This window comes from Colletotrichum scovillei (genome assembly GCF_011075155.1).
Source record: "Colletotrichum scovillei strain TJNH1 chromosome Unknown Contig00004, whole genome shotgun sequence".
Lineage (NCBI taxonomy): Eukaryota > Fungi > Ascomycota > Sordariomycetes > Glomerellales > Glomerellaceae > Colletotrichum > Colletotrichum scovillei.
Window position 1 is genome coordinate 2314447 of NW_023336262.1, and position 25015 is coordinate 2339461.

The 25015-nt window shown below is 53.9% G+C and overlaps 6 protein-coding genes across 6 annotated transcripts; 2 read left to right on the forward strand and 4 right to left on the reverse strand.

The window, feature by feature from the left end:
- Positions 1 to 998: 998 nt before the first annotated feature.
- HER10_EVM0013330 (ELMO/CED-12 family protein) lies at positions 999 to 4050 on the forward strand. Its single transcript, XM_035482692.1, has one exon. It carries the CDS (start codon positions 1423 to 1425, stop codon positions 3568 to 3570), a length of 2148 nt encoding a protein of 715 aa, XP_035335526.1. The 5' UTR covers positions 999 to 1422; the 3' UTR covers positions 3571 to 4050.
- Positions 4051 to 4455: 405 nt separating this feature from the next.
- On the reverse strand, positions 4456 to 5373 carry HER10_EVM0010923 (pirin; the record flags this gene model as incomplete). Its single annotated transcript, XM_035480367.1, has 1 exon — positions 4456 to 5373. The coding sequence occupies one exon, from the start codon at positions 5371 to 5373 to the stop codon at positions 4456 to 4458; it is 918 nt and encodes a 305-aa protein (XP_035335335.1).
- Positions 5374 to 6364: 991 nt separating this feature from the next.
- HER10_EVM0001799 (uncharacterized protein) lies at positions 6365 to 8466 on the forward strand. The gene has a single exon (XM_035471534.1). The coding sequence runs from the start codon at positions 6624 to 6626 to the stop codon at positions 8208 to 8210; it is 1587 nt and encodes a 528-aa protein (XP_035334675.1). The 5' UTR covers positions 6365 to 6623; the 3' UTR covers positions 8211 to 8466.
- Positions 8467 to 9029: 563 nt separating this feature from the next.
- Positions 9030 to 12435, reverse strand: HER10_EVM0012549 (PX domain-containing protein; the record flags this gene model as incomplete). The annotated part of the gene is made up of 5 exons (XM_035481943.1): positions 11385 to 12435; positions 11028 to 11320; positions 10622 to 10987; positions 9725 to 10568; positions 9030 to 9674 (listed from the first exon to the last, which is right to left on the reverse strand). The coding sequence occupies exons 1-5, from the start codon at positions 11586 to 11588 to the stop codon at positions 9030 to 9032; spliced, it is 2352 nt and encodes a 783-aa protein (XP_035335463.1). The 5' UTR covers positions 11589 to 12435.
- Positions 12436 to 18319: 5884 nt separating this feature from the next.
- HER10_EVM0005101 (uncharacterized protein) lies at positions 18320 to 20168 on the reverse strand. The gene is made up of 2 exons (XM_035474726.1): positions 19109 to 20168; positions 18320 to 19038 (listed from the first exon to the last, which is right to left on the reverse strand). The coding sequence occupies exons 1-2, from the start codon at positions 19807 to 19809 to the stop codon at positions 18405 to 18407; spliced, it is 1335 nt and encodes a 444-aa protein (XP_035334922.1). The 5' UTR covers positions 19810 to 20168; the 3' UTR covers positions 18320 to 18404.
- A 743-nt stretch (positions 20169 to 20911) lies between these two features.
- Positions 20912 to 21394, reverse strand: HER10_EVM0009654 (Cgr1 family protein; the record flags this gene model as incomplete). The annotated part of the gene is made up of 3 exons (XM_035479136.1): positions 20912 to 21052; positions 21117 to 21262; positions 21328 to 21394. 3 exons carry the CDS (start codon positions 21392 to 21394, stop codon positions 20912 to 20914), a joined length of 354 nt encoding a protein of 117 aa, XP_035335249.1.
- Positions 21395 to 25015: the final 3621 nt, after the last annotated feature.

The following is a 25015-nucleotide window of genomic DNA, read 5'->3' on the forward strand; positions in this document are numbered from 1 at the left end:
GTACGTACCGGCGTTGCGAGCCGATGGTCTAGAACGTTTTGTACGAATTGTGTTGTTTCTCGTTGTTGTAGAATCCAAACATTCCCCAGCCAGCCTTACAACGGCTTTTTGGCATTCCAGGTTTAGATAATGATCCTCGGTACTGATTCAATTTATCTTCCCCTCATCTCAAATGGCCATAGAGGCTTGATACCAATCAAACCGCCTCGCTCAACCCCATTGCAATGCTGGCTTCGATAAGTTTCTTCTTGAGCTCCTCATCTAAACACTGGGTTCTCCTCAACCCAATGATACTAGACTATCAGTTGAATAACGCCTATGGAGGGATTAACATTTTGGTCTAATGCTATGGACCGGCTTCCAGATTCGTTTGTGCGTCTGCTTGATTGAATGATGTTCTGCCCACCGCAACTGAAGGTTCACTCATCCGATGATGATGACTTGTCGACAGAAGTCAAAACTCCGAGGTGTACAGTCAGACCTCAGGTCACGAGACCACACTTAGATGGAAAATCAACAAACCTGCGCGTCGCTGAACAATCTCAATAAGGTTTCTTCCGAGAGATGATGGAAATATTCACGGTCTCCGGTGGGAAGACATGGTGAAACCAGTCGTTGGACGCGCTATCTCACTTGCCGACCAGTCGCCGCAGTCCCGCCGTTCCAGTCACTCTCGGACTCGAAGCCAAGCAAAACCTCCCCCCAAAATCCACTAAAACATCCCCAAGAAGAGAGGTGGAGCAAAGAAGACCATGCCGTGCAGCACCATTGGTGCAACACCGGCCGACTGTGGTGGAAGTGAACCCCAAAACGGCCCAAAATCAGTTGGAGGCTTGCTGGGATCCTCCCCGTTGTCGCTGCATCTGTGCTTTCCCACCTCCTGCAGGACATGCGCAAACTTCCCGCCCGTGCGCATCTAACGCGGACCAAAGTCAACACAACTGGTCTGTTGCTTCGACAGCCCTCGACGCACACTCTTCTCTCTCCCGTCCCGTCTCCTTCTCTCCCCTTTTTTAGTGTACGAATAATTACACCACCCTCACAATCCTTCCTTGACTCTTCTGTGTACACTATTTCCCCCTTGTCGACGGAGCATCCTAAAATTCTTTTTTTATACCCACGATCGACGCCATTCCCTCCGTCCACATTTGCGAGGGATCGACAGAGAAGCTTCTGCCCGTGTTCCATCTTGCTTGACACGGACCCTCTTCCGCCAATCCTCGAGATCTTCCGACCGATACCCTTTGCCTTATATACCCCGACCCGAGCGCTTTCTTTCTCTCTCACAGCCGTGGGTCATGACTACGACAGACGCGACTCTGTCTTCCAACTGGTGACGATCTTCTGTTCGACAATCGGTCACAGCACCGACGATCTTCCTTCCCGCTCCGAACCTGTACATACCTCCTCGACGCCGCTACCATGGATCAGGCCGATATCCCCGCGCTTCTGTCGCGCCTCGCGAGCGACGAGGACGCCGCCAGGAAGATGGCCGTCTTCAAGCTGCAATCTTCTATAAACGACCCTGCCTTTGCCGACGTTTTCATATCCTCGGGCGGCCTGGTCATTTTACGACGCCTGATTATGAGTGCGGGAGGAAACACGTTGGCGTACTCGTTGCAGAGTTTGACGCGCCTACTGGAAGTAGACATGGGCTGGGAGATATTTGAGGGATCGTCGTCAGGGGATCTCGTGGAGCGCATTGTCGAATTGATCGTTACGAACCCTCTTGTCAACATTTTGCGCGGTGCCATGTCGATCCTGGTCGCCCTCGTCGGCCACACACAGTCTTCTCGCCCGACGACCCCTCGCACCCCAGGATCTTTTGGTTTCAGAGCCCTGAAGCCCGCCGTCGCAGTCTACCCGCAGTTCTTTGAGCTCGTTATCGCCCAGCTCCAGTCCGCCGACCACGCGCTGTGCGCCAATGCCCTCATGCTCATCAACGCCATGATCCGCGACGCTGTATCCAGCGACACCAACATCACGAAGTCGAACAACCCTGCGATGGAAGAGTGGTCAAAATTCATCAAGCGCTTGCAGGATCTCGGTCTTATCAAGGCAGTGTACAACCTGATGCAGAGCTCGTCACTACAGGACCTTGCGCATCCTCTGCTTGAGTTCCAGTCCTTGACCAAGGTTCTCCTGAGAAAGTGGCGGGAGGTAAGGGTTGATCTCGAGCGGCCCGAGCACAGGCGGGGACTGAAGGGACTTCACCTTGCCAGCAACCCAGAGAAGCAAGTCAATGGCATTCACCGGTTGGACGAGGTCAATGAGCTTGGGAAGAAGGGAAGCCGGCGTCACAACCCCGAGAAATGGAGGAGACTGGGCTTCGAAACCGAGAGTCCTACACAGGAGTTCGAGGTCCCTGGTTTCTTGGGCATGATGGACCTGACAGACTACGTGCGCAAGAACGAGGACAGCTTCCAGAAGATGCTTCTGGAACAATCCACAAAAGCAAGGAACGAAAGGTGCCCGGTCGCTAGGGCAAGTCTCGCGGTAACGATGATCCTATACGATCATTTCGAGGTGGAGAAGTCGGACGTTGAGGACATTAAGGGTTACCAAGGCTTGGACGGTATTAAAAACAACGAAAAGCTATTCCGTCCGCTCCTCCTCCAGTGGTCGCGACTCCACACAGCCGGCCTGCAAGCTTTCTTCCGCGTATGGAAGTCCACCGCTGCGGAGCACCTGGATTTCGAAAAGGTGGCAGAACTGGTCCGAATTCTCATCGAGCAAGTTGTCGGCCAGGCAAGCCGGACCAAGGACGTGTTGGAGGTCGAGGAGGAACTGCTTGAGTACGACTGCACTAGACTACGAGAGCTTCAGATGGAGCTTTTGGAACTGTCGTTCGAGGATCAGTGGGGTCAGCATTTGTATCAAGTCCGAGAGGAATTGAGGCAAGAGGCACTTCAGTTTGTGAAGGAGCAGCGGATCCGATGTCTGCTCCAGGGTTCTTGGTTCTCCAAGCCGCTACCACGGCGAGACACCAACCCTAGAGATGAGAACCTCAAGCGTCGTCTGTATACGCCGCGCCCTTGGCGGTTCGCTAAGCTCTCACACAATCGCCGGTACCTACACTACGCCGACTTCGAGGCACAAACAGCACAGGATCCGGGCCTTGACATTTTGACGGAAAAGGTCGATCTCAGCACCATCAGCTCAGTCGTGTCCAATGTGTCAGCCTCCAATGAGGAAAGCCGCAGCGCGACTAGTAGTTCGACGCTCAAGAACAACGTGACCGTCAAATCGACAACCAAGATCACCATTTTCAGCTACGCCAATCCCGCGGAAGCTGCCAACGGCGGCGATGCCAAGGAGCAGGCCATCCTGACCCTTAACCCGGTCTCGCACAGCCTGGCGTCGGAGTGGCTTGACGGTCTGCTGATGCTGCTCAACCAAGCCCCCATCACAGCCGAGACGAACAAGCTTGTGAACCTCGTGAGCGATTTTGGGCTCAAGATTAGGCTTCTCAATGTGAGAATCGAGGCGGCGTACACCGGGCCACCACCAGGCGCCGGAGTGATACCTAGCAGGGACGGCCTCGACGAAGACTACTTCTACGACGTGTGAGAGATTTTGTATGACCGGGGCGGGGAGGGTTCAGGCCATGGAATGGAGAGCGGTCCGAAATCGTTGATTTTTCCCTTTGTGATGCTGGTTTTTTCCTTTGGTGGCTTACATATACCCGCGTTTTCCTCTTGCTCTATACCGGCCAGAGATGTAACGAAATGGAGCCAAGACAGGGGAAAACTCTTGATCAGTTGTTTTCTCTGGTTTGGCTGCCTACAATGAAGCATAGCGAGCGGTCCAGTTGCGTCGTTAGGTAATCATGGGAAGGAAAGGCTTGGATTTGGCAGGCGACGATTCTTCTTACGGTGGCGAGAATGCTACTATATATGGTGGACAGGTCTTTGGTGGGTTTGCTTAGCTGTGCTGGCAGGGCTTCTTTTTTTCTTCTTCTCTCTCTCTTCATGTATGCTCATGCCTCTCGAGAGCTAGGTCTTGAAGACTTGCTCGAGTATATTCCAGACGCCAATACTACAACTCATGAACATACTCTCGTTGGGACAGGTGAAGGGAATACCAAGTGTTTGAGTACGCGTAATGTCTTCGGCTGCTGGGTTTCCACGATTCGTTAGACTTGCACGCTTCTTCCGGCTTAAAGATTACCTACTGTCCCTTCCCAACAATGTTGTAACTTGGGACGACATTGTCAAGTAGTCGTGCTAGTGGTGATCCTCTTGCCTCCAGTGGGCTGTTGATAATGTTTCTTCGCAGGAATATCCGGCCCAGTTACCCGATCTTCTCTGGTGCCGACTTTCGTTATATCGTGAATTCCTTGTGCCATTACTTCACAACTCCGCAAGGTAAGGAGTGATCAGGGAGCGAGCTCAATAGGTAAGTTCAAACCAGTTCCGTACTGTTCCAATGCTTACAACACATGCTCTCATCCATCTACGACCTCGCCAGCCTCTTCGAGGACCGGCTTTCCCATCCCGCCGCCCTCTCGAACCCATTCTTGTGGAAGTAAAAATCCTCGAGCGCTTGCCGGGCCTCTTGGCTGCTGGTCACCACAAACGGACCATGCTGCACGACAGGCTGGTCCAGGGGCTCTCCCGCAATCAGGAGAATCCGCGCGCCAACGGCTGCCGTGTCCGGAACTCTCATCTGCACCACGTCTCCCTCCACTCCAAACACGACAGCTTGGAACTGCTGCGCCTCCATCCTGTCGTCCTCGGTGGAGGAGCTGATCTGCGCAGATCCTTCGACGACGTACGCCATCGCGTTCCAGCCCTTGGGGACTTGCTGGGCTATCTCGCCGCCCGGTTGGATTTGAATGTCGAGGTACCATATCGGCGTATATGTTAGGTCCCTAACACTATCGACACCTCCAGACACGCCCGAGATGACTTTCACATCAACCCTCCCGTCGTCAAGTTTCACAACAGGGATCTCCGCAGCCTTGAGATCACGGTACCGCGGCTCGCACATCTTCAGTCGCCGCGGCAGATCAACCCACAACTGCAATCCCGCCCCGCTACTCCCGTCCTCGGACGGGATCGGCTGCTCGGAGTGCATGATGCCCCTGCCGGCCGTCATGAACTGCAGGTCGCCGGCGTGCAAGATCCCCTTGTGACCCGCAAAGTCCTCGTGCTCGACGGATCCCTTGAGGATGTAGGAGACGGTCTCCTGGCCCCGGTGGGGGTGGTCGGGGAAGCCTTCGCCGGTGGCGCCGTCGAGGTGGTCGAGCATGAGGAAGGGGGAGAGGGCGCGGAGGTGGTTGCTTCCGATGGAGCGGCGGACGCGGGCGCCTGCGCCTTCGGATTGCTCGGGGGCGGTGAAGATTTTGTGGACTGTTCGGAGGGTCGACATGATGTAAGAGTTGACCGTTGTTGGATCCTCGTCCGGGCTTCGGTGTTGTAGGTGTTGAAGTGCTGATCAGAAAAGGGGGAAGGGTTTTAAACACACGGCTGTAGTGTTAATTGAGAGAATGAATCACTCGTGTAACTGTTCAGCTTGATTCTTGTTCGAAAAGCGAATGATACTTGTATGCGAGCTCTCACGATAATGCATCACGGCGTGTAAGTGCTCATCTAAGCCAGTGTCATTTGTCAAACGGCAGCACTTGGCTTATAAACGGTATCCACCTCACCAAACGCTTACGAATGCTTACAACATGTTCCTTAAACGTCATTTTTTTCTTGACAAGCAGAGCAGATCGAATAGCTATGGACGCGCCTCGTCGCCTATGAGAAAAGAGGCTGCAGTGCGGACGAGTATGGGCAGCGGACATTTAGAGAATGCCGGAAGGGTCCCGCGCGGGATCTCCAGGCTAATGTGCAAGGGTGGGGCGCGGCGGCAAGATCGCCATCTAGAGAACTGGGGTTAGAGGATCCCAGCCGCGCGGGACGGTTCTTAAAGAACTCCTCATCCGTGGGCTTATGGTTAGCATTGAGTACAGATATAAGTGCGTGCTATGTCTTTATTTCTGATCATCTTGCCTAGTGCTGTGAGTCTTTCTCAGTAACAACTTTGAGATTGGCTGGTTGTGGAGGGTTGAGGGCCTTGACTTCGGGCGTTTGGCTGGCGGCGCGCAGTCAATGTAGTCAAAATTTATATCACTTTATCTGATTCGAAATGCTCAATTACCAGAGGGGTTACTAGGCTCAAGTTCCTAGACGTTTCTTGCGGATAGGGAATTCAGAGTATTCGTAGGGCTGGGGTAGCTTCTATCCTATCCACCACCCCCGGCGGCCCCAGACAATGGCCCCCAATATCCACCCCTGCTCTGTTGGCTTCCCAGCCCCTCAATATTGGAGCTTCAGCCGCGGGGCAGTTTCCCAAACCAAACCTCAACCCCCCTCGAGATATACGAATTATCGGTTACCTGCGACTCAAGACTACGAATGCTTCCGCCGTTGTGAGGTGGAAAACCATACACAACAAAACCAAACCTGGATTCGACATTAAAAGTTTTTGATCAGGATCAGAGACAAAGTAAACAAAAAAAGGGTTCAATGTCCCAAGTATGACATCACCCTCCCGCACCTACCGCCCCCGAAACTAGAGCTTCCCCGACAACCACGGACCAACGTTCCTTCTCCCCCCTCCGGACAACGCACATGGTCCGCCGTCTCCCGTGGACGCATCCACACCTTAAAGTCGGCCACGCCGTCGAAAGCAAACCTCAACCAAAATCCAGGAAGCGGGCTACTTCCACGGCCATCGCTACCGCTACCACCCCCATCATCGATACCGGGACCCGCGATATCAGCAGCTACTTCACAGCTACGAGAAAAATGAGCTACCGGACCCCGCGCCGCGGCGGCGGCCGACGGCTGATGTACAATAGCGGCGGCGGCAGCAGCAGCAGAACGACGACCCCCTATACACCCAATCGCAGCGGCGGCGGCGGTGGTGGCAGGACATATTCCCCCTCGCCTCCTCCCTCGCAAAAGAAGCGCCTCGACGGGCTCTTCCTCGAAGGAAACTGGTACTGCAACTGCCAGCCGCGAAACACGGCCAAATTCCTACAAGTCAGCAAGAACACGGCCAACAAGGGCCGGTGGTTCTACACGTGCGAGAAGCGGCGCGGCGGCTGCAACTTCTTTCTATGGGCCGAGGACGCGGAGAACAGGGCCGAGGGGGCGACCATGACGTTGCCGCCCATGCCGCAGGACGGTGCTGCTGCTGCTGCTGCAACGCCTCGTCGGGCAACTGGCCAGACTCCAGGTGGTTTCACGCCGGGTACGGCGTCCACCATCAAACCCTCTGCGACGAGGGCGGCGGCTTCTTCGTCAGCGATGACGGAAGCGCCTCCGTCGCCGACGGCGCAGAGAAGCGCCGCCAAGCAAAGGTTCATGGACACCTACTTCAAGAACCGACCCGTCCAGGCACCCGCGGAAGAAGAGCCGAACGATCTCATGGTCACGGACGAGGAAGCCGAGCTCCACGCGACACCCGCGCAGAGAAAGAGGAAGAGAGTCCTCTTCGACTTTGATTCTGACGAGGACGACGGAGAAGAAGCACAGGGGCAGGGGCAAGGAGGAGCCGGGACCGACGACTACGGTCTTGACGACGAGGTCTCCTCGGACGAGGAGAGGGCCATGACCGAGGCCATGGAACGCAGCGCCAAGAAGCTTCGCATCGAGGATGGTAGTGTTGGTGGCGGCGGTGGCGGCGGCGCGCCCTCCACGCCCGCTGCGCAGCGTACGGTGCGCGACGGTGCGCTGCCTACGCCGCAGACCGTCAGCCGAACACTCTTCCCCGACGCGAAGCGCCGCAAGGTCGGCGAGGACGCCGTCGGGGAGATCTCCCCGGGCAACGTATCCTTTTCGACGAGCACCTCGTCAGCGACACTCGGACGCTCAACAGCAGGACCGGGAACAGCCCCCCCTTCCTCCTCGCCGCCAACCTCGACCCCGCAAGAAGAGCAGCTCGACCCGACAGAGGAAGTCATGGCCCTACTCCACCAGGGTCCAAACGGCGTGGACGTCGCTGCCGTCAGAGCCGTGCTGGGCCGGTTCGCGATGAAGGCCAAGGGGCTGGCGCGGGGCCGGGACACGGTGCGGACGGCGCTCAAGGCCAAGGATGAGAAGATTGCGGAGCTGCAGGAACGGGTTGCGAATCTGGAGGCGCGGGCGAGGACGCAGAGGGAGCAGATTGCGGATTTCAAGGCTGGTATGATGGATTTGTACTCGAAGCATTGAGGACATCTCTTTACTCTACTTGGAGGACGTCTTTCTTGCTTCTTCTCGCTTTGGAGGTGTGTTTCCTGGTTGGTTTCGCTGGGAAAATGGTTGGCTAACGACGGAAAGGAGGGAAGGAAGAGAGACTTGGGATGGAGACTCGGGTATAGAGAGCCATCTGTCCCATGAGGTGGGCCTTTCTATCTTGAGTCAAAGGTTGGATGAAGGTGGGTTATGATGGAGTTTAGAATTGAGGATACCCCCCCGCTCGCACGCCCTTTTGTTATGATTTACTGGTAGTAAGTAGATAGCAACTATGAAGATGACTTCTCTTCTTCACCGCACCTTACCTCCTTTTGAAGACCCCTTTCTGTGATGAGGGTGTACTCCCATCGAGATTGGCACCGTCACATGGATCGGCTTACTATCTAGGATTCGATTGTTATAGAACACACTATAAGCCTCATCCTTCAGGTACATGACTTTTCTTCCAAATGCTAGCTGAATGAAGTCATCTGCGTGTGTTGCGGTGGCATCTGATTCAAATCGTATCCTCCCCAAGAAGGATTGGCGGGGGAAAGAGATGGCAAGTAGTAGTAAAACACAAAAAAAGAGGGGGGGGACATGACATCACGAAGCCCAGTAAATGACTTCAATATTTTCAACTGATTCAAAGTAATTCAGGTATTGTAGACGCGAAAAACCATAAAACGCCAGAGTTTACGGGGCTTGCTACCCTCAAATGTGCCAAACCCATGAAACCTGTCCCAACCGACCAAACCACCCATGTATGTGAACCCAAGTTACGAGCCCAGGGGATATCATGCTTTCTCTAAAAGCTTACTGGGCAAGAACCTCGCGCAACATGACAAGGAAGTTATCCTTGAGCTTGTGAACCTCGGACACGGGCGGCTTGGCCGGCTCGCCGGCGCTCCGACGGAGCCTATCGCGTCTCTTAGCCCGGCGGCGGCGCTCGGCCTCGATAGGGTCGAGCTCGTCCTCCTCCTCCGCCTCGTCTTCCTCATCCCCGTCCTCGTCGTCATACGCCATGTCTTCCAAGTCCATCTGGTCGAGGCCAAAGTCGGAGGAAGAGAAGCCAGTGGGAACCAAGTCGGGACCTCCGTTTCCTTCAGCCGCCATCTTTTGTCGTGTCTTGTCGTGATGCCACTTCTTCCTGGCTTCTTGCCATGCGATGAGTTGGTTAACCTCATCAATGACCTTGGCCTTATCGATGGCACCGGAGCTAACACCTCCCTCGAAGAGCGCATTGACATTCAAGGTGCCGTTCTTGGGTCCCTTCCTCAAGAATTCCAGAATGTCCTCAATCCAGCCCATCAGCTGGTCAAACAAGCCGTTGTCGTGAGTGTGAACCTCGTGCACAAACTTGTAGAAGTTGTGCTCGTGTCTCTGGCAGAGATCAATGAAGGCCTGGACGGTCTGGTTCGGGTCTGCTGATGCATCTTGCTCCTGGCATTTCTCAACAACCTGCGTTGTGTGTTAGTGCTGTTACCATAACATCTCGCGAGACTACCTACCTGAATCATGTCGTCGATGAACACAGCAAAGTCCGTGACACTGCTGTAAACGTTCGCTGACTTGTAGACCCGAACAAGGGGTTCGTAGAAAATGCTGAACAAATCTCGGAACAGCTGAAGGGTGACCGGCTGCTCCACCAACTGCAACATCATGGCCTTGTCGTGCTGTCTTGTGCAAAGCTTCAGGTACTGCTTGAGGTACGAGAACAGCTGAGCACCCTGCTTCAACTCCTCGTCAATGTTCTCAACAGCGTTGTTGAAAGCGACGTAGGCGTTGTAGAGTCGGCCAATCTGTTCCGAGGTGAGACCAGGCTCAAGGTAATCCGAGCGGAGGATCACGACAATCAAGTCAATATCTTCAGCAGTCGCTTCTTCCCTGATTGCGAGTTTGATGTGCTCCTCGGCCTCCGTGTACATCTTCAGCTTGCCAGTAAAGGCCGCGTCGCCGATCTTAGCGCCGAGCGTGTCGATAGATTTTTGGAAGCTCTTGATGCCGTCATTGAGGGTCAATGAGAAGATGCGCTGAAGAAGAGATCGGGTGCCGAATGGTTGCGCCAGGAACACGTCCAAGACACCGGACATGACAGCAGCCGGGTTCGCAATTCTGATAACGTTCTTGATGACGGTATAAGGAATGAGCGAGTGGATCCTCTTGGCTTGGGCGAAAAGCTCGGGAGAGTTGTCTTCTGCAAGGAATAGGTGGTAAATCGTAGCTGCGACCTCTATGCGGAGCCACTCGGCGAACTTCCGGTACTGAATGCTCAGGTCCTGGATGGTCTCCTTCTCCTTGATCTCCTTGAACAGTGACGTTAGGCCGTTGCGCTCGACAATCTCTTGACGGAACCTGAACGTTGTTAGTACTTGGTAGTGGGGAATACAGAGTGCAGGATTACGCACTCCTCCATGTAGATGTCGAGCTCGGCAGCGCGTTTCCTTGCCACCTCGTAGAATTTCTTTTGCTCTTCCACGCGCATCGCGTCGACTGCCTTTCTCCGTTCAATATCGTCGATATCGGCATCCGTCGGCGTGATCTGGTCCCTGGTGAGGAATTCCTCCATAGCCTTTGTTTGCGCAATCTGGGGGTTCGAGAGCAGTGTGCGAATGAAAGCTCTGAGAGAGACACGCTGGCTTTCACGCCACAGCGTCACTTGTTCGTTCCTCTTTCCTCCGAGGAATGGCAGGGGGCTCTTGGGCCTGCTGTCCGTTGACACGCGAGGCGAGTTGCGACCTGAAGTAGTAGAGCTAGCACGTTTGTGTCCTACGCTCATTAGCATCCACGGCATCGTACGGGGATGAAGAATACTCGCCTAGCACCGACAACTTGGAGTGGGTGTCCTTCTCGTGAGGAGGAAGACCAGTCATCATGGTCGAAACAGATGACACCGAGGAGGCAGAAGAATCCGGGCTTCCACCTCCGGTCAGAGAAGAGAACAGACCCGTAGTCGTCGTATCCGACTTGTTCTTCTTCGGCAGAGTGGGCAGAACCTTGCCCGGCAATTCGAGGCGTAATCTCTTATGTAACCTGGCGAAATCGCTGTATCTTCTGCCGATGAAGAACTCGAGCTCGCCCTTTCGGTGAATGCGCATAATGAACTCCTGAAATCGACGTTAGTGTCTGCCTTGCTCGCCCAGCAATGAAAACTCAGGAAAGTCAGCTTACAGCATGCTTATGAGATCTAATAGTCTTCCTCTCCGACGTGATTCGAACGGCAGCGATGTTAACATCCCAGCCATTGATGTAGTTGCCCTCCGGCAAGGCATGCATGACGCCCGTGTCGATGGCATTGCTGTCGACGACCTCGATCTCGGAAAAGCGTATCCTCTCCTCAAAGCCTGACGAAGTCTTGCAACCAGACACCATCATCAGCTCAACGAGCTTCTGACATTTTATAGCCAACTTGCGCCTCTTGGTCTCTTCAAGTCTGTCTTCCGAGGATGAAATATTCTTCGTCGCAAAAGATTCTAGGAACTGTAGTTGGGGTGGTGGAACGAGTCAGCGGAGCTAGTCCGGAGGAAGTGAGGGCGGTTTGTAATGGCGCGGGGGAAGCCTCTTGTCTCTTGCACTTACTACTTGGAGCTTGTCTTGCCAAAACTCCTTCTCTCTGGCTTTGTCGAGGAAAGGGAAATCGCGAACATGGTGTACAAAGATGTAGCGGAGGATGGGGAGCTCCGAGTCGAGGGGGGAGACCTCTCCAACGTCGGATTTGAAGGGGGCGCCAAATCGCTTGAGGGCCGTGGGGGAGTTGAGCTCCGAGATTTCGTACTTGACTTGCTCAGAAACGAGCTCGCGCTTGAGGTCTGGCGGGGTGGAATGTTAGCACCTTTTCCTCTTTCTTGGATCATGTCGAAAATGACGGGCGGCTTACAATGCTCTTGCTTTCCTGTCAGGGACTGGCCCGGCGGGGGAATAGACATGTTGCTCTTTGAACGAAGGGGAAGCTCCCTGGTGACCGGGGCCTGGGCTGGGTCTACAGCAGCGCCATTCTGCGGTTGTTCTTGGGATGTCGAAGCCATCAGCGTCGTTTCTGTTTTCTTTCGAGTTGTTTGAACCGTTCTCGGGGGCTGGCAAAGGTCTGTTAGAATGCCCTTGTTTTTCTTCGGTGCCAAGATCGTGGGAGAGAGGAGAGAAAGGTGGTTGCGGATTTGCGGAAGGAAGAAAGGGTCGAGAGAAGGTGGACAAGCTGACTGGCGTCAGAGCAACAGCTGGGGACCCGCGACGTAATAATCAATTTACGGACGGTACAGCGGTACTGGGGGGTGACTGGGTACTTGGGGGCTAGCAGGGGAGGGTACTTTGGGCTGGGCACGAGCCGGGTCTCAATAGTGTGTAGTGCGCGCGGCAGATCCCAATGGTTAAGGTACCTTATGTTGTGGTCGCAGGGCGGGCAGGGAGCGGGCCCAGATCGCAGTGGGGGCGCAGGCGGCGGTAGGCTGTAGGGTCGCTGTACGTAACGCGCGTATGGCGGGGTAGTTCCAGGCGCTGCCCACTATGGTGCTGCGGTGAAGTGCGCCTAGCTTTGGCAGCAACAGTGAATGAGGTGAGGTGGAAGGACAGGAGGTACTTGGCTTGGTAGTGTGAAGGTACCTTGGCCAAAAGTCAATGCTGTCAGGTGCTCGTCGCGGGGCCCTGTAGGTTGGGTTCAAGCAAGTGGAGGGGAGCCCGGTTGAAGCCTTTTTTTAGTCCCGGTTCCCAAACCGCCTAAACTTTTTCCTCACTCGTTACCCTCGCCGTCTTTGGTGTCTATTATCAATCTCAAGAAACCCAGAGCCCTCCTTTTCTTGGTGTTGCCTCAGATGCTCCCCCTCCCGGATGTTGAGACCCAGGTAGCTCCTAGCAACAACTAGAAGCTGGGCGGCATCAAGATAGGTACCTATGGCGGGAGCTCGGCAGGTTACGTAGCGCGCAACAGGTTGGATGAGACGAGACGGAATGAGCTTAGAGCTCGGTGAAGCTAAGCAAAAGATGTGATTGGGCGTTGGCAGAGGAAGCGCGTAGGTGTGTGCAGTGCGTCAGGTCAGCTGTGCGAGCGGCGAAGAGGGCTGGGCTGGATGGACGGATGGGAGGGTAGGGATTGGGGAGGGGATAGATCGGGATGTTTTTTTTAATTCTTTCTCACGTCGCCAGTCGCCTCAAAAAAGGCTCAAGCCCGGCCGGGACGGACGTTGGATATCCTTAGCACGGAGAGACGGCACGCAAGCGTCGTTTGGCGGGGTGAGAAAACACAGCAAAACTTGACAAAAGCAGATAAAACGAGGCAGGGGTCGTTTCTAAAAAAGCAAGGAACATGTTCCGTAACACGCGGGAGTACCCCAAAAAACCAACAGTCCCAATTCTCTCTTGCAGTACACTGAGTGCAGTACTTGTACGCCCAACTTTGGTGTAAACTCTGTGTGAACAGACAGTCAGTCAGACAGACTCCAAAGTCCAGGGTCCTCCTATTGCGGCTTGCGGGTGCCTGACAGCGATGCGAAGCGAAGTTTGGAGACGCGAGAAGAGTTGGAGGTGCGAATAAGAACCAACGAAGACGAGAAGAAGCTCACAAACAGGGCAGGGATCCGTTCCATGCTGCTGTTACTATCACTGCGCAACACCTCGCACCTCAACTTGAGGAGGACGAAAAAGCCAAGCCTTTCCGCTCCCGCATGCCTCGTTAGTCACCGCTGGCGCTGGGTGGAAGTCCGGGATGGATAGGGAACTGCCTGGTCCCGCCCACCTTAGGTTACCTGCTAAACAGTACGGATGTGTGTACTTTGTATGTAGGTTGCCCGTAATCCCCGACGGTATTCTTCGCTGACGCTGACGATGACTTGCTGCTGCGCCTGACTGTGTGCCATTTAATTGTTCCCAATTGTTTTTCTCTCCAAGGGCTCAAACAGCCCAGCCACACCGCAGCAGGCCAAGCCCCCCAACCGCAATACCTTATAACCTCAAAGACTCACGACTCGAGAGTCGAGACACACCCGAATGGCGCCGAGAATCGTGGCGGTGACTATGACCTATCTCCCCATATTGTCGAAAATTGGCCATGGGATGCATGACGTCGTGGGGCAGCACACCTGCATGCTGTGTACTGCGTAAGTAGGTACCCTCTCAGATTCTCATCCACCCCAGCGATGCGGAGCCGAGTGCCGAGACCAGACACAAGAGACACCACACAATACTAGTAGAGATGCTACACACGGACGCAACGCCCACTGAGCTTCTTCACCACGCTGCCCAGCCGCTGTTTCCTCGACACGCCTCACACACTTCAGCCACAACCGCTTCTTCAACTTCCCTGGTTGACCACACCTCAACTCTGGGCCAACACGACGCGTCCAGTCTTGGCCGTGCGTGCTTCGCTTGCCATTTCCTTGTTCAAACCATCATCACGACTCACAGAGGCAATGCACCGGACCCGCAACGCAAGCAAGTAGTAACTATAGAGTATAGTCATCAGGTTGCAGAAGGCGACTGGGCATGACTTGCAGAAGTTGAACATCGCAGCACATCATTCGTTGAAACAGAACGAACAAGTCATGAGCAAAAAAATGACTACCTTGGTTGACCCCACCACAGCAAAAACATTTGTTGTCAACTCACAACTCAGTCATCGGCCTCGAAGCTGTGCCAAAGAGCCAAGGCCGCAGACGCGCAATCATTGTCGCCATCAGCTCTTCCTTGAGTGCTTGGCTCCGGACGAGACCGAATCGCCTTATGGGGCAATCGACTTCTAGCGCCGCCCACTTCCTTACTGACGTATCCGCTCTCAAAAGCACACCTCATTCTTTCGTGAGATTCTATGTAGTGTACGGCCCTTTTTGGGGTGACTTTGTTCCCATCTATCCCCGCCGTATCCACTCTCGCAGAGACACCATACACATTTGCTTTTCCTATTGATCAACAAACACCTCAAGGCTGAAGGCTCAGAGTCTCCAGAACGTAGCTCGGTTCGCCAAAACACGGGGGTGGTTAGTTATGTTTCCCAATCTGTTTCCCCAACCGCGCCAAACTCTTTCGGCGCCGTAATACGACGGAAGCATGGAATTCATTAGACGGGCTTCTGGAACCCGCGGCCTGCGGACACCCGCCCGGACGATCTACCTCTAGTGCGACGTTCAAAAAGTAAGGTAAGTAGTGCCAAATGTCCCAAAATTAGGCTGCTCGTTATACGCTGTCGCGCTCCGAGGAAATCAGAACGGCTAGAACAGCCCAAATAGGGAAGTATCAAGAGAGAGAGAGGCAGAGGCAGGAATGACTCCGATCCAATACGCACCACCCAATCCTTGCGCTTACCCGGCTACGGTGCCGGGAGCCCAGGAGTTGAAGGACGCTGTGAGACGCACGGGGTGTGGGTCACCGCGCACCCGTCGGGATTCGGAGCCGGCGCCCATTCGGTGATCGTCCAAGGCCCTAAACAACATGCATAATTTCTCATTTGAGGAAGCACCTCGGCATGCCCGATTGCGTACCTAGTACGGAGTCCTCGTAGGGCTGCCCGCGGGCGGGATGTCACATCGCTTCGGGACATCGCCGGCCCTGCTGTCTTTTTTCGCAACTACCGATCTGGTTCACGGCAGGATTGTGTCCCACGATTTGATAATTTGTATGACTGGTGACTGTTTTGCAAATTTGTGAGCTATGTAGACTTTTTGTCGAACGTGTTTTCCATTTCTGGAGATGAAAGGGCAGGGAAAACATGAGTTTGATCACGACAATCGAGACCTTTTCCGATTGTCGTAAGAGGTCTCGTGTCGTACTCACTGGGAGCATCGGGGCACACGGGTGGTACAGTGTAGTCAAGAGCTCGCCGATACGTATGGAGAAAGGTCCAGGGCGCTCCAGAGCCAGATGCGAGCAGAAGGGTGACACCAAGCTACATATGTGAAGATTTCCCAGGATGGAATACGGTCGAGCTCTCGTTGTGAAACTGTGAGCACACGATACTGACTTAAAGTATTTACCAGGGCAGGCCCCTAAGCTACATCGCCAATATTCTGGCAAGTGATGGATGGAGGTCGACGCTGACCATGTGTCCGATTAAACGTCAGCCTGTCACACAATTTCAGAAGACGAGTTGCTTTATTGATCGTGGGGGAAAGATCACATATCAAAAGCGGCTCCTCAGTCGGCTGCGTGTCTCATTCGACATTGAATATTTCACATCTGCCAGAGAGCTGTTGTCGGCAATCTACTCTAAGAGTTTATCCGTCTGTCACTATCAATAGAAAGCTGCTGGAGGATTATCTCGAGCCTCTGCAGGAGCTGACATGGAACTAATTGTGTAAGATACCAAGTCAAAAGAGCCATGGGAGCAGAAAGAAAAGCGGCGCAAGCTGGAATCGAACCCAGATCTCCCAAGAAACAAAAAAAAACATCGGGGGTCGACTCCCTTTGTGTGTTCTTGCAAGTGATCAGTCGCAACTACTGCGCCAGGAGGCTCCTCATCCGATGGTGACAGGTGAAGCAAATAATTCTGCTACAGACTACCCATAGTCAGTGAGTATATGGCTCCTTCCCAGCAGGGTCGTTGTCCCTCTCGATCGACTAGTTTCGTCCTCGAAGGGCATTCACTTTTTCGGTCAGACCATGGAACGAAAGCAAGTCATTGGTCTGGGGTCTTCCTGGAGACTGCATTTATATCACGTCCAGAGGCATACACCCGTCGAGCCCTCCATTGACACTTCATCTACACGTCAAAATCCCCGCCTGCCGCATACCCTTCATGTCTTCAACGCTATATCAAACGAATGTGCATCTTACGAGGTCAGGTTGAAGCTCAATAAAAGGCGTTAGCAAGATTAGAGTATGGAAGTAACTATTCAAGCCATCGCACTCCCTCATTGTGTCATACATGGATAATCAAATGCCTAGTATTCAGCTAGAGATAAATACTTTGCCCTCAACAACGCCAAGAATAAAGCCCACAAAGTGTATTCATCAATTTGGGACCCTTACGTGTAAGTAAGCAAGGTGAAGCCCATCTCAACTAGAAACATAGTTAACATATCATGGCACCGGTTATCAACCGCCACCGTTACGGAAGACATCTGCCCTCTTATTCTGCTTCACGAGGAGGTTCCATTCGTCTTCGATGCCGGTCTCGATTACATTGCATGACAGCACAGGAGACAGCACAATGGCTAGATGTAGAAGCTTTTTTTCAAGTGGAGGTAGCTCAAGGCGGACCTTTACACGAACGCTCCTCGCTCTTGCCTTTCTTTTTGTTTTTTTTTGTATTCCATTGACTCGATGGCAGAATACCGTTCCTTCACGTCAGAGTTCCTTGAAACGCAAGTAAAAAACTGACTGGCCATTATTTGCACGGAACCAACTGCGCGGGATCCATGGCCATACCCATGGCCATGACAAAAGAGGTTGGTGTAACACGAGGAGGTAAATCAAACAGATGTTCACGCAGTGCTCTTCACCTGTCGAGGCATAGAACCCTTTTCACAAGACCGAGAGGAGATATTCAGAATCGAAATGCACCGCGAGCAAATAACTAAACCGAGATTGTAAACAAAAGAGGCAAAAACATAGGCCCGATGGCTCTGTCGGCGTGTTCCACTGCCACGCGTCTAATATCACTCTGCGTGATAATCTCATGCCGACAAGCTTGGATGACTTCCAAAGAGGGGGCAAGTGTTAGTATAGTATGATACGCAGAGCAGAGAGTCCCAAGCAAGATAGAGACCGAGTGATACACGGAGTTCGGCCGATTACCTAGAGTACGCCTGAACGCAAGGCTCCTGGATAGCACGTCAAGGCTTGGTGTCGACTGAGCATTATCACCGTACCGTGCTTGTGGATGCCACACGAGGTTGAGAAGAAGGCGTGGGTTGTGGACATCTGCGACTATTGCCATGATGAAGCTTGAGGTATAAACCCCTTGGTTAAGCCTCTGTATATCACGAAGATCGCGGGTGTGGATAGTCAGACCCACGTGAAGCTCTCTCTATGAACGTGGTGAGCAGAAGCTTTGGCACTGAAATAGGGGTAAGTTATGTAGAATTGCGAACTGAATGGCTATGATAGTTGAAACAAGTCACCATCTTGTAAACGAAAAAGAAGCTATATTGTAATCAACCAATCTAATCATGCCTCTGTTGTGTGGGTATCATATTAATATGCAGTAACCGCAATGCCAAATCCCTTTTCAAACACAGTATATCTCACAAGTCGACCCCTCGAAGCTCTTCAAAGCTCGTCAAACACCCTTAACTGATCCTCTTTCTCCTCCCGTCCCCGTCTATCCTCCCACAAAGGCGACAACTTCGGCGCCCCCTCGGTCCCATCCACGCTCCGATTCACACCCTTCTCAAGCCCCTTCAGCGCCCTCCCAGCAGCGCCCTCGAGATCCGCCGGCCCGCCGAGGTACTGCGCGCCCAGAAATAGCAGAATCAGCACCGCAAACACAACCGACGTGACGATCCACACGGCCCGCAGCCTCTTGCGCGTTTTCTCCTGCCACTCCCGGTCCGCCCTCTCCCACCCCTCGATCCGCCGCCTCACGAGGTCGACGCGCCCGCTCAAGCCCTCGATCCGCGTCCGGCCGGACTCGATGCGGCCCTGGAGCGTCTTGATGCGCGACTCCTGCTCGCCAAACTGCCCGAAAGTGTCGAGCTGGCCCGCCACGTCCCGCGCCATCTCGTCGGCCTCGGAGACGAACTCGCCCGTCATCTGCCGCGAGGCCTCCGTCAGCTCGCGGATCGCCGAGATTGTGTTTTGCAGCATGCTCTTCTTTTCGAGGACCGAGTAGTACGTCTCGTCCAGTCGTCGGGTTGTCGCTGTTGAAAATCCGCTGAGCTCGACGAGCGAGTTCTTCAAGCCGCTATACGTAAAAACGCCGATATGTCAGTCCCAAGCTTCATAACAAGAGAATACCACGCAAGAGAACGTACGCAACTCTGTTCGCTGTCCTGCCCTTCTCCTCCACCAGTGCAGCCTCATTGTTCACCTTCCTCAGCTTCCTCGACGGCGGCGTAACAGCAGCCGGGTTCTCTCCACCCCCAATCATCGGCCCAACAAGCGCGCTCGTCCTCCGACTCGAGTCCGGACTCCTGCTGGGCGTCACATACTCCGACCTCGTCATGTCGAACGAGCTTCGCCCACCCAGCCCACCAGCACTAGCAGCGCCTGGCGCCCTCTCATCCAAGAGCAGAAGCCTGTCCCTATCTTTCCGGCTCTGCGCGTTCAGGTGCAGCGCGTGCTGCGTCGGGTGGTGGTGGTGACTGTGCCGGTGCCGATGCATCCTCAGCGGCGGCGAGAATTCGGTGATGGAGCGCGTGATCTGGTGCCGCGGTCGTCGCGCGGGGAGTAGGGCGGCAGCGGCGGCGGTGGCTGTCGAGGTTGTGGCAGCAGTGGTAGGAGGGGCAGTAGCAGCAGCAGCAGCAGCAGTGAAGGGAGCCGAGATCGGGACCGAAGCTATCTTATCGTTGTTTCTGCTCTTGCTCTTGCTTCTGCTGTGGCTGTGGTGTACAGATAGGTGCTGTTGTTGACCGTGGTTTTGGGAAAAGTTGGCGATAGCGGCTGCCGTCATCAACGTCGAGGCCGATGCCGACGGCAGCTCAAAGCCGTGAGCACTGTCGCCGTTGGCAGACATGGTTTCACCCTGTGCTTTTTCGTCTTTTCCCACCACCCCCTATCAAAGAAACTGGGACGAGAGAGAGGCGCTCCAGCCGCGACTCCGCCGCGCTCAAGCAAAGCCGCACACGCCAGCGAGTATGCTTGTTGCGCAGTGCCGCCCGCTGAAAGAGCGCTGGAAAAAAAGAGCACCCTCCCCGAGCCAGACGATTTCTTTGGTTGGGACGGCCTATCCGTAGTTTAGACTTTTTTTGACCTATGCCTGGAACGGTCAATGCTTTGGGCTTTTGGGGGGCGAAAGAGATGCGCTGGGTTTGTGTGTGTGGCTGTTTCCTTGCAGAAGGGAGGTCGCAGTGTGGAAGATCGGGAAGAAAGGTGGAGGTGGACTGTGCACGGAGATTCCCAGAATCCCCAGTGAAAGCTGGTCGTTTGGTGCTGCCTTTCTGCACACCTCTCTATGGGCCAATGACGCACTTTCACATGCGCCTCTCGGGGTCCTTCCCCGTTGTCATGAAACGTCGTCTGAACAAAACCACCGGCACTTTCCTTGGTCGACTTGCAAACTGCTGGTCCAGAACCCCCCTTCCCAAAAATGAGGGTCAAGTCATACGCTTATTGTTTCTATGTAACTATGAATCGCGGCCCATGTTTGGCTGGGCTTCCATTGCCGCCATCTGGCCCTTTGATCCGATTTCACCGAGCGAAAAAGCTCGGATGAGTAGCCTCATTGGGCTTTCGTCGTAGTACACATCGTAGATCATCGCAGATGGGATCAGCAGTTCCATCCTTACTCTGTTCCGTCCCGCCGGCTCCGGATCCGCCTCCCTGTCGCCTGTTGCCCGCTCTGTGGGTTTGCTCCTTGTCGTAGCCTTGGTATCTCCACGGGGGTATCGCTCGACGATATAGCGTTCGGCCTCGCATGAGCCCCGTGTGTGTCGAGTCGTTTGTCGACTGAGCTGTGCAAGATACGGGCGCGTTAGGCCCGACTCTTTCCCTCCACCACCGAAGTCTGTTTCGGAATTTGTCACGGGGGGAACCGGCGCTACTCCTGGCTTTTGTCGGCGCCGAGATTCGATCGCAGTGCCCGTTCCGATAGCAAGTCTGCCCGTGTGCAGTCAAGCTCATGAGTTGATGAGCTTGTTTCTCTTCTCCTTCCTCTTGAGTCTCTCCACACGCTTCTTATGCATCTTCTCGGCCATCTTCTCGTATCGCTCCTTCTCTTCCTTGGCGGCTCTTCTGTCCTTGATAGCCTGGACTTTTTGCTGTAATTGTTGTCAGCCGAATAGCCCGCGAGAGGAAAACAAGCATAGGGAAGCATCATCATACCTTGCGCTCTGCCTCCTTCTCGTCTTTCATCTCCTTCTCCTTAGCCTTCATCGCCGCCATTGCGACGCGTTCCTTGGCGCGCTTCTCGTAGGAAGTCAGGCCTGACGTCGGCCTAAACGCCTTCTTCGTCTCGTGCCATTGCTTGCCTAAAGGGAGAAAGAGTTAGCTTCAAGCTGTCGAATGAGCCCAAGAATGGGGCTGATGAAAGTACCATTCTTTCGCATGCCAAGCGGTTTGTCGACAGCGGCAGTAGCAGCTTGGGGCTCCGCAGCAGACATGATGACAGGTGTTGAAGAACTGTAGACTCCAAAGGCTGAGGAACGTTAATTTGCGTAGTCGAGATTTCAATGTGCAGCGGGCGGCATTGGAGGTCCCTCGCGCTGAACAGAAAATTTCTTGCAATGCGAGGGAATGAGGCGGGCGGGGCGCAAGGCTGCCATTCAACCAGTTAAAGTGCGCGCTGTCACTTGTGGCGGTGCGAGTACCCAGAATATAAGCTACTGTGCATGTGGCTGAGGAAAGGGTGCCAAGATGCTTCTCAGGGTCCTTGCTCCGCTCAGAAGCCAGATGTGCATGATGATGGCGCCGCTTCGTGACAGAAGCAACATCGATACGACCGTCGAGGTTGGGATTAGTGGGAAACATTTCCTGGGAAAACCAAGAAAGAAACTGACAAGGAGTACAATCTCCATGACTTAGATGACGATGCTCGACTGGTTTCGCGATATACTTTGGATCTATTGCCCAAAGCTGACTCGCTACGTTGTTGCGCTTGCGAGAAGCCTTCCAATCGAGTCTCGTCATCAATAACCCGACGTATCCGCCGTTTGAAATGACGTCCGGAGCCTGAGTCCAATTTTTTTGGGCTTTTTTCTTTGCGCCGCCGTCTAACGGCTGTGGCTCATGGCTGGACCTGGCTTTGAGACATCATATCGACTGGTACCTCAATGAAAACGGACTTCAGCCGGGAGCTGGCATGAAGGACTGGCGTGTAGTGTCGGCAGAGATGAATGGCGTTGAGATTTGGTTCTTGTCAAGGGAACAACAACAAACCAATCAAATTGCGATTGGGATGTACGGCCTCTAGGCAGACAAGCTCATGTCCGACGATGTGGCGGCGCACGAGGCTGCCGAAATGACACTGAAAAGACATTCCTCCTTTCCCCAGCTGCCAACTTGGCCAAGAATATCAGATTCTGGAGTCGGCATCCCTGCCGCCCGAATCAATCGAACGCGTGCCTTGTCACGTCAAACTTGGATATCCCAGATAGTAAACCCTAGGTTCCCGATGTTTAGAGCCTCTAGTGATCCTCAAAGATGATGTCTTTACTGGTCAGCGCAGGGATACCGGAGCAAATATTGACGGGGAATTAGGTAAAGACAGCTGGCACAAAAAATTTGAACAACGGCGGCACCTAAAATTTGTGATGACTTGGCCACCACTTCATTTTATTACCGAGGGCGTGGGGTCATGCTGAAAGCAGCTTCTGGTCAATCTTGCAGGCGAGATTAGTTTGGGTCACCCGCAATTCAACCGGACCCGGCTTGTTCAGAATTGCCGCCAGCAAACGTTGAAAGTCTTGACAGAGGGCCACCAGCTGGCAGAAGCGTAGGGGATAGTTGGGTGAGGTATTCTTAGAACAGTTGGCAGATCGGATCGGATATGAAATGATGCAAGTCAGTATGGTTTGGGCCGGAGCCGCGCTTGCAAAAAATTGGTGGGAGTTCGGGGGAAAGAAACATTTGACAAGGGAAGAGTACGAAATGGGAATTGATGGGGACTGAACATCCCAGTCGGGGTGGAGATGGCTGTCAGCCAAGGAGGCAAAGCACCATCACGAGGATGATTTTTGTTCCCTGCTGGGAGATGAGTGTTTGAAAGGAGGAACTGTTCCTGATTAGCTCATGCAGGATTCTGCCCGTGGCAGGATTGAATACGACCGTCAGTCTCGGCATGTCATCGACCCAGGGTTTCAACATGGTGGCAATAGATAGCCGTACGGATACACAGCAGAGATGCAACTGATGCGTTATCCCTCACCGCGTTGTGTTTACCTTAGCATTGAACGAAGAATCATTGTCAAAATCCCTCTCGTCGTTATCAAACCGAAGCGCCTCATTCTGTGTTCGATTGGTACGTGGCGTCATGCAGGTCCGTCTGTGCACTATGCAACTTGAATTCGCGTAGTGGGTTCGAATGCAACATGGCGATTGACAGGCCAGATTGGTTGGAGCGATGCAAGAGGCGCGAAGGTTATCATCTGTTGCTTCTGCAGGTGTATCTGCAACTCTCAGGGTGAGTGAGCAGCAGCCGCATGAGGGCGGCTTGGGAAAAGCATCGGGCCTTGGTAGGCCAGCAACGGGTAGAAGCCGCCTGTTTGTTGATGCTCGTCGCGATGGGCGACTCGGAAACGTTTGAACGGTAAAGAGTTGGTGGCCAGGCCACTAAGCAAAGCTAGTCGTTTGGGGATAGCTTCGCCTCTTTGTCATACTTTGATGCCATGGGTTGAACCGTGACGGCGCCGTCGCACGAAGAACCTATTAATTTTTCAACGGGCTGGCGGACGTTGATCAGAGCTAGGTAGGACCGGGCTTGGAAGAAATTCAGCGGCCGCAATCGTTCGATCAAGAGAGCTCCTGGTCCGGCTCCGACGCCCGGGTTTGCGACTGAGTCAAGATGAGGCTCCCAACCGTAGCAACGAAAATGAAAACAGACTTTAGAGTTATGCCGCGTGATACTCTCTTTGTTCCACTGTGAGCAATTGCAAGCCTCAAACAGACCATCCCTCGGGCGGTTTATCATAGTTTGTGGCTTCCTCAAACGTTCAAGGCGCCGCCGAAGCTGTGCAATGATGGCTCGACGCGCACTACCCGCACAAAGCCCTGAAATCGATTGCTGCCGTTGTGAACGTAAACGAGCGCTCCGTGCATACGAACTGGCCTGCCATGCCTGCCAGTGACAGAAGAAGACATAGCCCTGTGTGGGGTTGTATGGTTGTGTTGCCTTTGATGCTCCATCAGCTCCGACTGTGACATGCTCCCCCACTACCTAGGCGGCCAAGGGGGTTGAGGAAACGGGGGCGTCAAATACGGGAACATGGGAGAAATAAGGTAATGATCCCATCTCATCCCATCCAATCCGGAAAGCGTGTGGTGGTTGCCAACGATAGGACATGAAATGTTTCCTCTGGCATCATGTCGCCATTACTGTCCTGGTACGACGATTTGACAGATGCTGTGCGCCAATTGCTGAAAAGACGGACGACATTCAGTCGAATGTCCGCACATCATCCCAATATGCAGAAAGTGAACAACTGAAGAGGCAATTATTGACAATGGCATTTGTCTCCCTCGGAACGCCTCTCCATTTCGCGTGGATTTGTACTCCGTACTCTATTCACAATAGTGAGGTATTCGTAGACACTCGTAGCTGTGGTTCCAGTGGATCCAGAGATTTCCCTTTCCAGACTAAGAAAAAAAGCAAGCCGATCTCCCAGGTGCTATCGGTCATCTGGCCGATTGAAATAAAATGGAGATGGGAGGGGTCTTTGAGGCTTGGAGGGGGAGCCATCGTCTCCTCTGGGCCTGGGGGTGCGCGGGCGTTTCTGAAGCCCAGCAATAAAGAGTGGATAGAGAGTGACGAAGGGACCTTGGCACATATGTTTTACACCCCTGGCCATCTCTCGTTCTCAGGACCGTAAGCCAGTCAGAGGCCGCCGTTGAACCTGGACGTGGAGGAGAAATTCGGCTCCAGTGCCGCCTCAGCGCCCATGTTACCATCGAAGAAAGCCATTTTGGGACGCTGCAGTGAGCCCACACACATCGCTTGACCGCTTTGGCTCTGGCGTTGGCCGTGGACGAGGTAGAACCCGAGGCGTCGGCCCATTTTCGAGATGCGG